We start from the raw sequence: 14,058 nt of genomic DNA on the forward strand, positions 1-14,058 counted from the left end.
ATGCCATGTGCCGATTGGTCCATTCCCTAGATCTCCTCCCCCACCTGAGCCTGGGGACCCTGCGCTCTGTCTGCCACGACGTCTTCAGGTGCACTATGGGTACATCCCAAGTCTCTAAATTGTCGTTTCCTCGCTCCTCAATTGAATCGGAAGTGGTTCTGTGCCGCCATCTTGACGTCCGTCCCAAAGCTCTTATTCTGCTCTGAGGAGCGAGGACCGAGGACTGAGGAGGAGGAGGAAGAGGAGGAGGAGGAGTCATGATCGAGGAGCCCCCCCCCCCCCCGAGAGCTTCCAGGAAGTGTTTTAACGCTGGACACGCCCCCTCACTGTTCATCTGTTATGTGATTGGACGCTGCAGCTGATGGACTGATCTCTGGAGTTTCATACCAGAGACGATCACAGATTAAACTCAAGTTCTATATTATATCTGTTTTCTTTTTCACCATCTGGTTAAATGTGTTCATTGTAGGTCTGAACCACAAAAGGACCACAAACTACTGTCTTCTAAGATTGTATCTGTTGTTTCCCTCAATAACTTGTATTATGTATGTCAATAAGATCAGAGAGCTGGAGAGAGGAAACACTTTTTACACGTAATGAAGGGAAACTATATTTATATTGTGGGTTATTTTATAATGATGTCACAATCAGAATTTCATGCCGACGTAAATAATAAATAAATAAATAAGACGCATTCCGCCGGTACAAATGGATCCTGCGCGTATAAGCAGGACACATCACAGTATATAAATACTCACACTGTGTATAAATACTCCATGCAGTTTATTAAACGGTAATAGACGACAGAGAAAACATCTCCACTCTGACATCATGATAACTTTGTCTTTATTAAAATTAGTAGTAGTTTAACACCATTAAATCAACTGAAAACATATGATAATTGTAATCAATATTTTAAGTGCATTTTTATTGGAATGTTCGCTAAAAACTCTCCGGACAAAACTCATCAGCTGTTAAAGCGACTGACAGCTGATCAGATGTGATCAGATGTGATCAGATGTGATCAGATGTGATCCGCTGTCAGTCGGTCAGTCATCAGAAACCGACGTCGCTTCAGTGACGCTTCAGAGGAAAGGACGTCTCATGTCTATCAAAACATATTTCCTCGCGTCCTCTCTCCTCGCTTGGTTTCCTTGCGTCTCTCTATGCATCCCTGGTGGGAGGGACTAAGACGCAAGGAAAGGACGCAAGTGAAGGAAACAGGGATGCAGTTTAGAGACTTGGGATGAACCCAGTGACAGACTCCACTGCTGCTGATGTGATGCTTCTCATCCTGCTCCTTCTCCAGGCAGCTGTCATGTGACGGACAGGATTGTGTGTGTTTCATGATGAATGGGTGAATCCTTCATCATGGAATGTGTTCTCATTAGTCTAATTACCATTGGCCCAGTTACTGAGGTGATGGTAATGCATAATTACTCCTCCCCAGTGTCCACATTATTAACAAAGTACAAGCCTTCACTTCCACCTCATCTTGTTTGTAGGAATTCACGTCGTATAAGTCCACGTCTTACCAACAATGACTAATACTTCAATGCTACCTTTGCTCTATATACAGAGTTATAATGCAATGTGAACATAATGCATTCTTGTGTTGGCCCACAGGAACATATCCGCACAATGAGAATCTAATGGTGTATACGTTGGCAGCCTCATCAGGTTTAATCCAATTACAAATGGGAGATAGTTTTTTCCCCGCAAGGAGAGCTTTTATTTCCTTGCTGAAATATTGCTGATGTAGCACTTTCTGCCTAATCTGATACTCAGATCCCTGAGGACTGTCTCCTCCCGTCTCCCTGTCTCCCACGGACCAGAACCCTCTTCCTCCCTCCTCCTCATCTCTGAGCACACGGTTACGGCTGCAGTGACTCAACACCTTTATTACCGCTTACCGCCTCTGACTCACGACTCTTAACCGGCTCCAGGCCTCTAGGGGGCGCTAGTGCTAACACCGCTGACGGAGCCAGCACACACAGGGCTGTATCAGTGTTTCATACGAGGACGAGCCCGTAGGAGCCGTTGCTTTAGCGTTGATGTCTTTGAGTCCGTTTCACATGACTTGTTGTATTCGTGCCTCGCGCCTCTTCCCGTCAACACATTCCACTCCCAACACACACACAAAGCTTCTTGCTCGTTCACCCGATTGATGGACAGGAACCGATCCAATCAAGCGTTGCTCTTCATTAGGCTCCCGTGGTCACCTGGCAACAGGGTTAACAAAGTGCTCTCTCCATTAGGCTCAGCACTAACGAGGCGTGTGCAAAGGTTGATGCTACATCGTTAGCGCTCCCGAAGGCCCTGGAGGCGTCGCTGGCTTTAAGGACTCAGTTACCTTTAAGTGTACGTGTGTGTGTATGTGTGTGTGTGTGTGTGTGTGTGTGTGTGTGTGTGTGTGTATGTGTCACGGCTCATTGGAGCTGCTAAGTGTACCTCCGATGTAGCTCAACCAAACATATAGCTGCAGGTTTCAGCTTGTATGACAAGTAAATGCAAATGTCTTTTTTCATAGAGACAAAGAGTGAAGTGTTTTGATGCCTGTGCAACTCATTGAAATGATTTAAGGCGGTATTCAACTGAAGTCTCACTGATCTTCTCAACAGAGAAGGAAAATAGACGCAACACAAAGTGATAAAGAACATTCATATTTATATGCAAACAATGTGCTTGTCATTTACTCTGCTCATTGTTGGTGATTGGTGATGTTGGTGATTTTAGGGAAACGACCAAGAGGTTATGATTTGATCTGCAAAATAAATCAAGTCGACTTGGGACACATCCCGCTTCACACGTCATCACTGTGGACACACGTCTGGCTCAGGAGGAACAACAGTGTGTTTACGCCAAAAACTCCAACTTCTTAGCTAGTCCGCGCCGTGTTCTAGCATGCTAACAACACAGCTAGCATGCTAACAACACAGTATCGCGTGCAGGGAGTTAACGTTCGTTGTGGAGGTGAAAAGAGGACACGCACAACAAGTTTTTTCATTACATGTTTTTTACTGTTGGTACTTATAAATATACAGTTTAAATATACTAATAAAATAGCTTGGACATTTTCATGACTTCATATATCAACAGCTTTCAAAAAATGGAGATACTTTAAAAATTTCAAGATGTACAAACCTGAGCCACAAAGCAGCAGCAGACCAACAGTTTGGTATCAGATGCTACACAGTAGCCAGTAGAAGACAAACACGTTAGCACGCCTATACCTCAGAGGGCTGCGGGGGACAAAGAAAAGTTTTGAATACATGAGATTAATAAGAAATAAGTTCATCCTGATTTTGTGTTGAATTATTGAAAGAGATGTTTGAAGGCTTTGCATAATTTGGAAATTGATTGCGAAACAATTTAATCTAATTAAAACAAAAACACATTATGCTAAAATCATACGCTCCCGCAGTCCGACCTACATACATGTTTCATCTGGAGTCAGTCATTGGTTGCCAGAAACCCTCCTTTTGTGGTAAAAAAATATTATCCTGCAAGAAATTATTCTTTGTGTGATAATGATTTATTTCCCAAATATATGTTCCTGTGCCATCATGCACTGAATTAAGCTGAGAATGAATTCATGGACTGAATGAGGAGAACGGGGAGGGTCCTCTTGTGTTTGTCTGCATTCTGCATGCTGCCCACTAGCTGTGGATTAGAGACGCCATGCAACGACCAGCGGGGCTCAGAGAACACGTCCTCAGAAGACGTGTCCTCAGAGGGCGTGTCCTCAGAAGACGTGTCCTCAGAGGGCGTGTCCTCAGAGGGCGTGTCCTCAGAAGACGTGTCCTCAGAGGGCGTGTCCTCAGAGGGCGTGTCCTCAGAGGGCGTGTCCTCAGAAAAATGTGTACCTGCACAAAAAGTACAGAAGGTCAAGGTCATTTGAACCAGAGAGTTGGTTTGTAAACTGTGATCGATACTTTGTTCTGGCTCCATGTACACATGAAGGGCCATTATGCCAATGGTTCATGACCATTATGCCAATAGTTCATGGCCATTATGCCAATGGTTCATGACCCATTATGCCAATGGTTCATGACCCATTATGCCAATGGTTCATGAACCATTATGCCAATGGTTCATGACCATTATGTCAATGGTTCATGACCCATTATGCCAATAGTTCATGACCATTATGCCAATGGTTCATGAACCATTATGCCAATGGGGTCATGACCCATTATGCCAATAGTTCATGACCCATTATGCCAATGGTTCATGAACCATTATGCCAATGGTTCATGACCATTATGCCAATGGTTCATGACCCATTATGCCAATAGTTCATGACCATTATGCCAATGGTTCATGACCATTATGCCAATGGTTCATGACCCATTATGCCAATGGGGTCATGACCCATTATGCCAATGGGGACCCAGTGCTCCTGGCGGCTAGTTTCTCATCCAAAGGCATCTGACATCTGGCTGTTTGATTAAAACCGCTCAGATCATCAGCAGACTAATATTAAGCAATACCGCTGTGTTCCACTCATTTTTCACCAGTTAGCTTGGTTAGTGTTATTAATGATGGTGATGATGGCCAAAATTACAAAAATAAGACCCCAGTAATAATCCAGAATGATCCAATATGTCCAGTTCATGGTTCATATGTCCACAGAGCTTAAACTCACATAGCTCTCTGCGTGTGTTGTAGGGATCAGGTCAGGTTCAGGCTGCTCCTCCACGATGGCCTTCATGGCTTTAACTCAAGGATGAAGCGTCATCAATAACATAACGAGAGTCAGTAGAATGTCGAATGTCTTAGGTCTTAAAAAGTCAAAAGGAGGACTTTGTAGGAAGTTAAATATGACCGTGAGACTCTGTTAAAGCTGCTATTCTTGGGTCAATATTGGGTGAACTCAACATTTGAACATAATATGTTTAAATAAACTACAACATCAGTGTGGATTGAGTCTTTTAAGATCACCTGTTTTAGGGCCCTTTCCTCCCATGCTGAGCAGCATGCCTTCATGACTTGACTTGACATGACTTCATGGGCCGGTCCCGGAACAAGCGGCTGCGTTTCTCATTATGAAAGCAGAGTGGGAAGCTTTAAAACCCAGGTTCCATTTGTGAGGGTTTTATTCTCAGGCCATTGGAATAAAACATTATTAGGTTACTGATTGTCCATGTCTGATTGAAGCACAGCTTTTCCTATTCAGACTCTTTAAAAATAAGTTAATTTCCTAAATGAGTCCATCACTGTTCACTGTGGCAGGACAGTCAGTATGTTAGTGATGGTCCATTTCTGATCGCTGCAGTCCTGAACGACCAGCTGGAAGCCGAACTCTGCCTGTCGGCTCTCCACCAGCTCCAGACAACGTAGAGACTCCATGTTCTGGATGGAGCCGCCCTGAAGGGAAAGAGAGAAGAAGAATGGGTAAGGAAGGGGAAGAATATGGCTTGTGGTCCCTCAGCCAGATCCATTAGTTATAGATATCACAACAATGCATTATTGCACTTTTATGGCCACAGAACATTCTGCAGTTCTGATTTATTGTGCTAATATTAATAACTGTGATGCAAAAATGAAAATTAATTCCTAATACAGTTTGGGGTTTGTAATTTCCCTTTCACAGCTCTTCTGATTAATTAAAAAGCCAGTCCTGCTGCTGGTAATCGAGTCATAGACTTGGACCAGACTTGGTCTAGTTTCACGATGTCATGATTGGAGTCCAATGAGCCGGAACTGAACCGCATCATTGGGCCATACTTGTATGATATCGCTATGCGATATGACAGTAATGCTCAACGCTCATTTTTGATAATGGCCAAATGAGGCAGTGATGCCGGCCTAAATTTGACCAATTTTTTAGGCCAAAATTGGTCAAATTGGAGTCATTCTTCCTGAGTCTCAGTCGACTCGGCCCGACGTGTTCAAACTGATGTTTGCATGCAAGTCTCAACTTTAGCGTGTCATCCCTTTTCACCGGTAGCGACCTGAGAAAACTTTTTTTTTAAACTTTATTACGTCGTCATATTACATACATTTAGCTCTCTTCGTTTAACTCAGTGTGCTGCTGAGAAGCTCCGGGGAGCAACTAGGGGTTCAGTGTCTTCCTCGTGAATCTATGGGGAACGTATGAATCTTTCATACATTAACATTTCAACTCATCTGCTAGAAAAGTTAGCAGTTCAATCTCAGACCTTATTTGACTCAAACAAATTAGTTATGAAGAAAATGTAGTTATCTTTTTAAAACCCCAATGGGATGTGCCTAATGGATTTCTTCTCTTCCATTTCTGACATCACTTGGTGAGATTTAAGATTCTATCCGATGCTAATCAAAGGCAACTTCCCAGTAGCTGCAGATAATGAGCAAACTGGAGCGTTGGAAGATGGACAGAGAGAGAGAGAGAGAGAGAGGGAGAGAGAGAGAGAGAGAGAGAGAGGGAGAGAGAGAGAGAGAGAGAGAAGAAGAGGTCCTAACGTCTGAAATAACAATGATTCATGCTCTAACAAAACCAAGAGGTTGAAGAGTAAGAAACTAAGTGGACAGAAAGAGAAATGAATCTCTCTAAATTATTAAAGAAATGGATCTTTGGTCCAGCAGACAAACAGCAAGACGTTCTGTTTACATCCAGAATACCAAGAACTGTAAGGCTCAGCACATCTAGAGGAGGTGAAACGGGTCCAACAAGCACACGGCTGTAGTGTGCCATGTGCTACTTGTACATGCCGTGTGTATGTAAATGCCGTGTGTACGTACATGCACACGGCTTGTATGATAATGTAAATCGTTATATTCTGTAGATATTCTGCATTTCATTATTCTTATGTCTATTAGAGTTCAGGTTGTGCAAGGTCAGTTTAACAGATACTGTCTGTGAGAAGTTTCTGTGAGAAACGTTCCTCAAGGCTCCTCAAGGTTCCTCAAGGTTCCTCAAGGCTCCTCAAGGTTCCTCAAGGCTCCTCAAGGTTCCTCAAGGCTCCTCAAGGTTCCTCAAGGTTCCACGCTCTGCACCACAACACTCACACCTGTCATCAGTATGTTGACATTAGAGAAGCAGACTGGTCGTTGCACGTTCCAGCCTTGTGAGGAAAGATGAGAACATGATTCTCCTCCTCTCAGACAAGTTAGATCCAATTAAATGTGAGATGTTCATGACGGAGAACCGCGTATTGAAGAGCCGACCTCCCGGCTGTTCGGGGTGTTTCTGGACGGTCAACCTGCGTGTTGACTGGACGACTCCCTGCTATCAAGATGGAAGCACTTGTTACTTTACTGGTGATCAAGGAAAATAAATTCACGAGAGAAGTTGTTTGACTGAGTTCTTCCGGAGGTTACACCAGGCATCCAATAATTATTACGCATTAACATGTACATGCCGTGTGCTTTACCTGAGTTAAGGTCCAGGAGAGCTTCATGTGCTTCGTAGCTGCGTAGCTGCACTCCAGCAGCCGGGGTCTGCTGTTCACGTCCACCAGACACTTGTTGTCGTCGTCGTCGATGGTTGGACTCAGCACGCCCAGCTGCAGCTGCTGAGAGCTGCTGTAGTAGACCTTCTGCTGGGAAACAACCAGGGACTGAGAGGGAGGAGAGCCTTCCTTTCTCTTATGTATACCAAGATGGGGAAGTAGTCAGTCTCCTCTGTACTCCTTAAGGTGCATTGTAGAATGTGTTTAATGAAGGTGTGTTGTAGTTAGTAAAATGCTTTTTTATGATTTAGTTGCATTCTTTTCCCCCTTTAATGGGTAGTTGACAGTAAGGAGGCGAACTGGACTAGAGGAGGAGAGGAGGGTATGACATGCTGGTAGAATGCAGTCATCCCTGGACAGAAGACCCAAGTGACCTCATAAGGATGCAACAGCTCAGAGATATACTCAGGTGTTAACCACGCAGGGCCCACAGGTGACAGCTAAAACATTGTGGTGTATCTGAACTTGATTGGAATACAAAACAAGATGGATGGGAAGTAAGGCCTTGCAGCAGCGTTTAGAGCGTTTGCAGACGGTTCAGAGACGACCTGCTGTATAAACACAAAAATGAGATGGTACCTACACATCTTAAAATAATGCATCTTTGCAAATCCAAAGCTGTAGCCTATATATATATATATATATATATATATATATATATATATATATATATATATATATATATAGAGAGAGAGAGAGAGAGAGAGAGAGAGAGAGAGAGAGAGAGAGAGAGTTCAGTCATTAGCAGGGAGTAATGGAAGTAGGCTATTCTTTGAATGTGTTTTGTTTTTTTACCTAAACTTTGCCAGGTCTCTAAACAACGTTCTCACTTTGATGTAAGAAGAAATGAACAATCCACCTGTACTGATGTAATTAAAGAGAGACATGAAGGGAAGGAGAACATACTCAGTGGTACATGATGGAGGACGAAGAAGAAAGGTCGGCATGGAAAGTAGTTTCGCGCTATTTATATTAGCTGAGGAAATTTACATGCCTGAAAAAATTAAAAACTAAAATACAAGGACATTGTAATTAATGAAATTTTGGCCCAGTTTCAAAGCCTGAACAATGTCTCAACAAGGAGAAATGAAAAGTACAGCATCAGTCCTGATGGAACACTGAGAGTAGACTGAGAGAGGTCCTGATGGAACACATGGAACACTGAGAGAGGTCCTGATGGAACACTGAGAGAGGTCCTGATGGAACACATGGAATACTGAGAGAGGTCCTGATGGAACACTGAGAGAGGTCCTGATGGAACACATGGAACACTGAGAGAGGTCCTGATGGAACACTGAGAGAGGTCCTGATGGAACACAAGGAACACTGAGAGAGGTCCTGATGGAACACATGGAATACTGAGAGAGGTCCTGATGGAACACATGGAATACTGAGAGAGGTCCTGATGGAACACATGGAATACTGAGAGACGTCCTGATGGAACACATGGAACACTGAGAGTAGACTGAGAGAGGTCCTGATGGAACACATGGAACACTGAGAGTAGACTGAGAGAGGTCCTGATGGAACACTGAGAGTAGACTGAGAGAGGTCCTGATGAGAACACATGGAACACTGAGAGAGGTCCTGATGGAACATAAGGAACAGTAGACTGAGAGAGGTCCTGATGGAACACATGGAACACTGAGAGAGGTCCTGATGGAACACATGGAACAGTAGACTGAGAGAGGTCCTGATGGAACACAAGGAACAGTAGACTGAGAGAGGTCCTGATGGAACACAAGGAACAGTAGACTGAGAGAGGTCCTGATGGAACACAAGGAACAGTAGACTGAGAGAGGTCCTGATGGAACACAAGGAACAGTAGACTGAGAGAGGTCCTGATGGAACACATGGAACACTGAGAGAGGTCCTGATGGAACACATGGAACGCTGAGAGAGGTCCTGATGGAACACTGAGAGAGGTCCTGATGGAACACTGAGAGTAGACTGAGAGAGGTCCTGATGGAACACATGGAACACTGAGAGAGGTCCTGATGGAACACATGGAACACTGAGAGAGGTCCTGATGGAACACATGGAACACTGAGAGTAGACTGAGAGAGGTCCTGATGGAACACAAGGAACAGTAGACTGAGAGAGGTCCTGATGGAACACAAGGAACAGTAGACTGAGAGAGGTCCTGATGGAACACAAGGAACACTGAGAGAGGTCCTGATGGAACACAAGGAACACTGAGAGAGGTCCTGATGGAACACATGGAACAGTAGACTGAGAGAGGTCCTGATGGAACACAAGGAACACTGAGAGAGGTCCTGATGGAACACATGGAACACTGAGAGAGGTCCTGATGGAACACATGGAACACTGAGAGTAGACTGAGAGAGGTCCTGATGGAACACAAGGAACAGTAGACTGAGAGAGGTCCTGATGGAACACAAGGGACAGTAGACTGAGAGAGGTCCTGATGGAACACAAGGAACAGTAGACTGAGAGAGGTCCTGATGGAACACAAGGAACAGTAGACTGAGAGAGGTCCTGATGGAACACATGGAACACTGAGAGAGGTCCTGATGGAACACATGGAACACTGAGAGAGGTCCTGATGGAACACTGAGAGAGGTCCTGATGGAACACTGAGAGTAGACTGAGAGAGGTCCTGATGGAACACAAGGAACAGTAGACTGAGAGAGGTCCTGATGGAACACAAGGAACAGTAGACTGAGAGAGGTCCTGATGGAACACAAGGAACACTGAGAGAGGTCCTGATGGAACACAAGGAACACTGAGAGAGGTCCTGATGGAACACATGGAACACTGAGAGAGGTCCTGATGGAACACAAGGAACACTGAGAGAGGTCCTGATGGAACACATGGAACAGTAGACTGAGAGAGGTCCTGATGGAACACATGGAACACTGAGAGAGGTCCTGATGAGAAGGATAGTCTTGCAGGAACAGGACATTTCTAAACTAGGAGCTATGTCACACTGCAAACCAGCCACTGAGCTTTTAACAACTTTTTTTTAGCTGCGGAGCTACAAGAATATGTACACCTCAAATACCAAAGTTATGAATGACCAAATATCAATATTAAGCTAGTTAGCTTCATGCTAGAGCAGAACGGAATAGCTTTCTATAAAATAGACAACCTGCAGATTCATAAGATATCCTTCAATTTCTTCTCCAACAAAGCATCAGCAAAACATAACCCAACACAGCCATGCATGCACAAGTAATAATTCAAGCGACTGCAGATAAATATGACTTTCTTTTGCTGAAAAAACACGACCATGTCACAATATTGAGTCGTTTCTAGTTTCCGGTTTTATTTTGAGGTCCTTGCCACTCGTTTCCTCTGTTTCCCTGCACTTCCTGCCCCTGTGATTGTCTGCCTTGTCCCTGATTGTTTCCTCCTGTGTCTAATGTATTTACCCTGTTTGGCTCCCGCCCCGCTGTCCGTTGGTCTGGTTAGATCCCCGTTTTATCCCTGCGTACTTCTGAGTGTGATCCTGTGTGTTCTGAACACTTTGTCTATTATGAAGTTACGTTGCACCGGTGCCGGCGTTTGGGTTCTCTCCAGCTCTCAGAGCGCCGGTCTTTAAGCGCCGTATTTGCATTGCTAACTGACGACTAACTTCCTGTAATGCACAGAGCAGCATTTCTAGGTCTATTTCAGTCAGATCTTTCATGTGGGATACTTTTTTTTATCAGCGAATCGTTGCAAATGTTTGACAGAAAACTGATTCTGGTTGGCCAACAGTGCTGTCAATCTCCTGTTGGTGGATCGAGAGAGAGATGTAAGGATTACAAGGCGGGGCTTTAGGTTCATTTCGGGCCATTCCGTGGTCGAGTTATTGGAATCTTTGCTCAAAACGGCTTAATTAAAAACACCTAGATATCAAATGTTGCAGATAACAATTGTTTTTTAACCATTTCTAATTCCAAGCCAACATCACCATATGTAATATAAATGTATCTACAATAAGTTTCTCACTAGTCAAAATGTTAATTCTTGATAATAACAATTTAATTTCCTCCCAGTGGAAATGTTCATCGTAGATATCTTTAAATTAATTACAAATAGTCAACATTACCATTGACTCACATATCTTGAATTAACATTTTTGAATGTGAAAAAGTCATTTCCACCTGTGAAAACTGATTCCATGTTTAAAGGGCTTGCCATAGTGTTGAGCTTGTGTAAACGCTTCTCAGTGGTTTCCGTGCATCTACACTAATGAGAGAGAATGAACCGACATCTGTCAATGGACTGAAGCTCATCTCCTTACAGCTCCCTGAAACCTAGAGGATAGATCACAGTAATGATAATGATCACAGTCTGCTAGACAGATAGATCTCATGACATTATGCTACTGTCATAATGCCATGATATTTATGGATGCTTGTGCCAAGGAGCTCAGTTTGCTTTAAATGTACTCATAAAGGCTCTTGCCCAAAACACTGTTGTCTGACTTCTGGGCAAAGTCCAGATTGGGCTATTTCAAGAGCAGCACCACTGCAAAGGGGAATTCCTTTACTTCATTGCTAAATTCTAAATGACGCCGTTTTGTTGCAGACAATTGAATGAATCACTTTTTGTTAACATTTCATAGCAGAGGCCGACAGATGCAGGAGCAAACGGGCCGGCCAGCACTGAAGCTGATCCAAGAGGTGGAACATCCCATGTGCTCCAGCGTGTTGACGACCTCAGGGAACCGGAGGACTCATCAGAACAGTGTGACATTACTGCACAATGTCTGAAAGTGCTGTCCCTGTTTCATGACGCCACCGCTGAGCTGTCAGAGTCTGGATCAAAAGTCATTCCCCTCTATCAACGCACCACGCAGTGGAGGAGGAAATGGGCCGCGTCCAAAGTGCAGAGAGCACAGCAGTGTCTGAGAGTCTGAGGAGACGGTGAAGGGAGAAGCTGTTCGCTCTGCAGCCGATGAGCATCATGTCGCTGCTGGATCCCAGGGTTAAGAAGACGGGTTCTTCAGCCCCAACAAAGCAGCAGAGGCCGAGAGGAGGATCCCTTCTGAATGTGCTCCTCCTCCTCCTCCTCTTCATCAGAACCACACACATCAGCTTCTCAGCCTGTGACTCAAGGTCATGGATACTGCATACATTCTAGTTGTATTTAGTCGCTAACAGCCTGTTTGTCTGTCTTATAGGCAACAAACTGTGTCGTCGTTTGGACTCCAGTCCTGCAGACCAGGACCCCAAACGTCACTGTGGAACCTCAGTGTAGGGCCAGGCGCACCTGGGGAACCAAACATCGGAAGATTGGAGAACCCCCTTCAGTATTGGGAAGGACGGAAAAATGTGTATCCCAATCTCTCCATCACTAGAGCAGCAGTGATGGAGAGAGAGATGAGCTGACGAGGTCTTTTAGGTGCTGGGCATCTAGTTCTGGTTATGAAAGCTTCTTTATGGCAGAATATACTGCAGACAGTAAACTGGGAATTCTTACTTCAGCCAACAGCATTTAAAAGCGGTGAAGAGGAGAAATACGCAGTCTCACTCGCTTGGTGTTTAAAGTGTTTTTAGTGCCCCATTAAAGAGGCCCTTCCTCCACCGTTAGTTTATGTGTTTGATACCTGGAGCCGTGCAGCTCGACGCGTGTCTCTTCTCTGACAAAGTGAGCAGGTTCCCCAGGGCCTGAGGCCGGCCACACAGCTCACTGAGAGGGGCTGCACTGATGGCAACGCTATCTAACTGCACCACCACTTAGCACTTTATTAGTGAAGAAACACTGGAAGTAACATGCTGGGAACACATCTACTGGATGTACAATATCTCAGGAAGGAAAAGATGGAGAAAAATAAATAATCATTCAACCACGAGAAGTTCAAAAGGATAACATATAAAGAAAGCCCTGTTCTGCTTTCCAGGTCTTCTTTTTGGAGAAACTGGATTTCAAGACATGAAACATCTTCACAAGGATTATGGAGGACGAGGTTGCTCAACAGTTTGAATTGCATTATACAATATGTTCTTGTATGAATAGTCTGTGGCCTCATTAAAATTCCCATCCCAAAATTGCCACTGTTCTATTCACAATAACCCTTTCCAGTTACATCGTGTCCATGTGGTGCTTCAGCTGGTGAGCAGCAGACACACAGAAACATCAACTCATCTAACGGCTACAGCATGTTCTGATGTCACAACATCTTATGTTATGCATGTTTTCTAACTCTGGACTTTGTGGTGAAGAGAATGAAGAGACATCAAGAACTCTTTCTGCTACTAGAATGTCATGTTATGTAACGCTGTCTTTAAACCCCTCATTTAACCCAATAGAACAAAGAGGAGACTGACCTGTGGGGTCGTCCCGTGGCAGAGGTACATGATGGGGACGTTGTCACTGTCCGGGCCCTGGTCCAAACACAGGTCGTCTCTTAGATCGTTCTTCAACTGCAAACATTAGAGAGAGATGAGAGATTGGTGATCATCTCATTTTGATGAAACCGTAAGAAGACGTGATTTAAGGCCAACATGACGAATGAGGGCAGACTGAAAAGGTACGGGCAACGCAGAGGACGCCTCTCTGGGGCCACCGCTCTGTAGGGAAAGTAGCTATCGGTCCTGAAGGTCGCTCCAAGCTGATGAGGATGTCATCGCCAATTTGCTAAATTGTTATGGAAGCTGTAAGAGAGGAA

General features: G+C 44.4%; 1 protein-coding gene across 1 annotated transcript in view; it reads right to left on the bottom strand.

Annotated features, from left to right (window-relative positions):
- Positions 1-5,223: 5,223 nt before the first annotated feature.
- Positions 5,224-14,058, bottom strand: part of LOC306741973 (polypeptide N-acetylgalactosaminyltransferase 18-like) — a gene marked incomplete at both ends in the record, with an annotated part of 74,253 nt that continues 65,418 nt past the window's right edge. Inside the window, 3 exons of the mRNA XM_079224313.1 lie at positions 5,224-5,370; positions 7,359-7,526; positions 13,718-13,813. Coding sequence (XP_079080439.1) covers positions 5,224-5,370; positions 7,359-7,526; positions 13,718-13,813 — 411 coding nt within the window. The remainder of the gene's footprint in view (positions 5,371-7,358; positions 7,527-13,717; positions 13,814-14,058) is intronic.

Source organism: Taurulus bubalis (genome assembly GCF_910589615.1).
Source record: "Taurulus bubalis genome assembly, chromosome: 9".
In the NCBI taxonomy this organism is placed as follows: domain Eukaryota; kingdom Metazoa; phylum Chordata; class Actinopteri; order Perciformes; family Cottidae; genus Taurulus; species Taurulus bubalis.